The sequence below is a fragment of the Mus pahari genome, chromosome 5, assembly GCF_900095145.1.
Source record: "Mus pahari chromosome 5, PAHARI_EIJ_v1.1, whole genome shotgun sequence".
NCBI lineage: Eukaryota > Metazoa > Chordata > Mammalia > Rodentia > Muridae > Mus > Mus pahari.
Genome location: NC_034594.1, coordinates 144,499,362 through 144,501,269, shown reverse-complemented (window position 1 = coordinate 144,501,269; position 1,908 = coordinate 144,499,362). Strand labels below are relative to the sequence as shown.

The following is a 1,908-nucleotide window of genomic DNA, read 5'->3' as shown; positions in this document are numbered from 1 at the left end:
AGAGAGAGAGAGAGAGAGAGAGAGAGAGAGAGAGAGAGAGAGGTCTGTTTAATATATTTTAGAGGTAGAGTCTGAACTGAAATGTTTGGGGATAAACTGTAGTCATGGATGGCTTAGATTCCTGATGTGAGCAATGGAAGCAATGCATTGCTCTTCCCCTCTTATTGGCTATGAGATTAAAGGTCCAAGAACATAGGAAATATCCCAGGAGGCCTGTCTAAGTAAATGATCTGTCAGGGCATGAGTGTGGTCCATCCAATGCCAGACACTACACATTTAACCAAAACACTGTGCTCTCTCTACAGCCAATCACACCCTGCTGCCTTCTAGAAGGAGAAGTGATTACTTTCCGAATCTTAATCTGTCCGTCAAAACTCTGACTGTTTAGTTGTTAGAGAGAAAGCAGCACGTGGATGTTTTACCCAAAGCAGGATTTGTCCTGGATCTGACTGGAATGTAGTTTTGGGGTTATGTACTATAGATCTTGCTACCCCTGAAGAGTCTGACGTTTGTAGGAAGGATCCAATCTGAACTGATAACCCTGGGGATCCGGATCCCATTGCCAGTTGGAAACCATGCTTCTTTTCTGTTCTCTTCCAAGGGATCAGTAGATGTGTTCTGCTTGGATTTCTTTAAAGTCTTTCACCAACTTGATGTCTTTAAGAGTATTCGGCCTAGGAGAAATGGGCTTATTTTATGAGGAGAGAAATGAGGTAGATTAATAGTCAGAGCCATACCCTTCCCTCCATGGCTGCAGAGAGGACATGAAAGCCATAATGGTTAGAATGGTAGGGCTATTGATGGCATGAGGCAGGGCTACATTAGAAAATAAGTAGGTAATTTTATAACAGGTGATCTCAATACAAGGTAAGTTAAAATGTTCTCTATTTATTTAGTTATTTATGTATCTATTTAGTGTGTGTGTGTATGTGTGTGTGTATGTGTGAGTATGTGTATGTGTGTATGTGTGAGTGTGTGTGTGTATGTGTGAGTGTGTGTGTGTATGTGTGAGTGTGTGTGTGTGTGTGTGTGTGTGTATGTGTGTGTATGTGTGAGTATGTGTGTGTGTGAGTATGTGTGTGTGTTTGCATGCTTTTGCCACAGGGAACAACTTGTGGGACTTTGTTCTCTCCTACACTGTGGGTCCTGGGGATTGAACTCAGGCTTGTTGAAAGCTGCCATTTACCCACTGAGTCATCTCACCAGCCCCAAGATAACTTTTTATACTTTGTTAATGTTCTAAGACTTTCTTTTTTCTAGTAGTATTTATATTTCTAAAATGGACCTTTTATTTTACTTTTAAGATAATAAGTTTGGGAGAGGAACAGAAATAAAAGAAGATAGTGGCTGGCAAGATGGCTTAGTGGATAAGAGTGCCTGCTGAGCAAGCATGGGGATTTGAGTTCAAATCCCCAGCCCACATGTAAAAAGCTTTCACAGCATTGTAATGCCAGCACTCCAGGGGCCCAAAGCAGGAGGGTTTTTTGGGCTTTCTGGACACAGGCTTAGCTTCAGGTTCAATGAGAGACACGGTTTTGTGGGAATAAGACAGAATGGTAGATCCCACTGGATGGGATTATTCCCATTCACACACACATGAGCACAAACCACACACATACATTACACACATATATGCAGGCATACACAATTAAAGAAGATAAAGCAGTCTTGGATTTACCTCTCTGGAATGATTAACTATGGAGTAAATTGTCATGGAGTCATTTTTTATAGGTTTTGGGATTTTCATCTCCTGTAAACAAACAAAAGAATAATATGCAGTTGGCTCACACAGAGACAAAGAGGTCTGTGCATGCAAATATTTTGGGGAAAGGTAGTATGACAAAAAAAGAAGAGAAAAAAGAAAGAGAGAGAGAGAGAGAGAGAGAGAGAGAGAGAGAGAGAGAGAGG

The 1,908-nt window shown here is 41.1% G+C and overlaps 1 protein-coding gene across 3 annotated transcripts in view; it reads right to left on the bottom strand.

The window, feature by feature from the left end:
- The window catches only part of Slamf6 (SLAM family member 6), a 21,522-nt gene that overhangs the window by 4,940 nt on the left and 14,674 nt on the right, over positions 1-1,908 (bottom strand). The window contains exons 7-8 of one of the 3 annotated variants that reach the window (XM_021199178.1): positions 1,679-1,750; positions 660-674 (exon numbers count right to left, since the gene is read on the bottom strand). The exons of 1 other annotated variant lie outside the window; for it this stretch is intronic. In XM_021199178.1, coding sequence (XP_021054837.1) covers positions 660-674; positions 1,679-1,750 — 87 coding nt within the window. Of the gene's footprint in view, positions 1-659; positions 675-1,678; positions 1,751-1,908 lie in introns of those variants that run through there. One more of the 3 variants, XM_021199177.1, reaches the window with a different exon arrangement.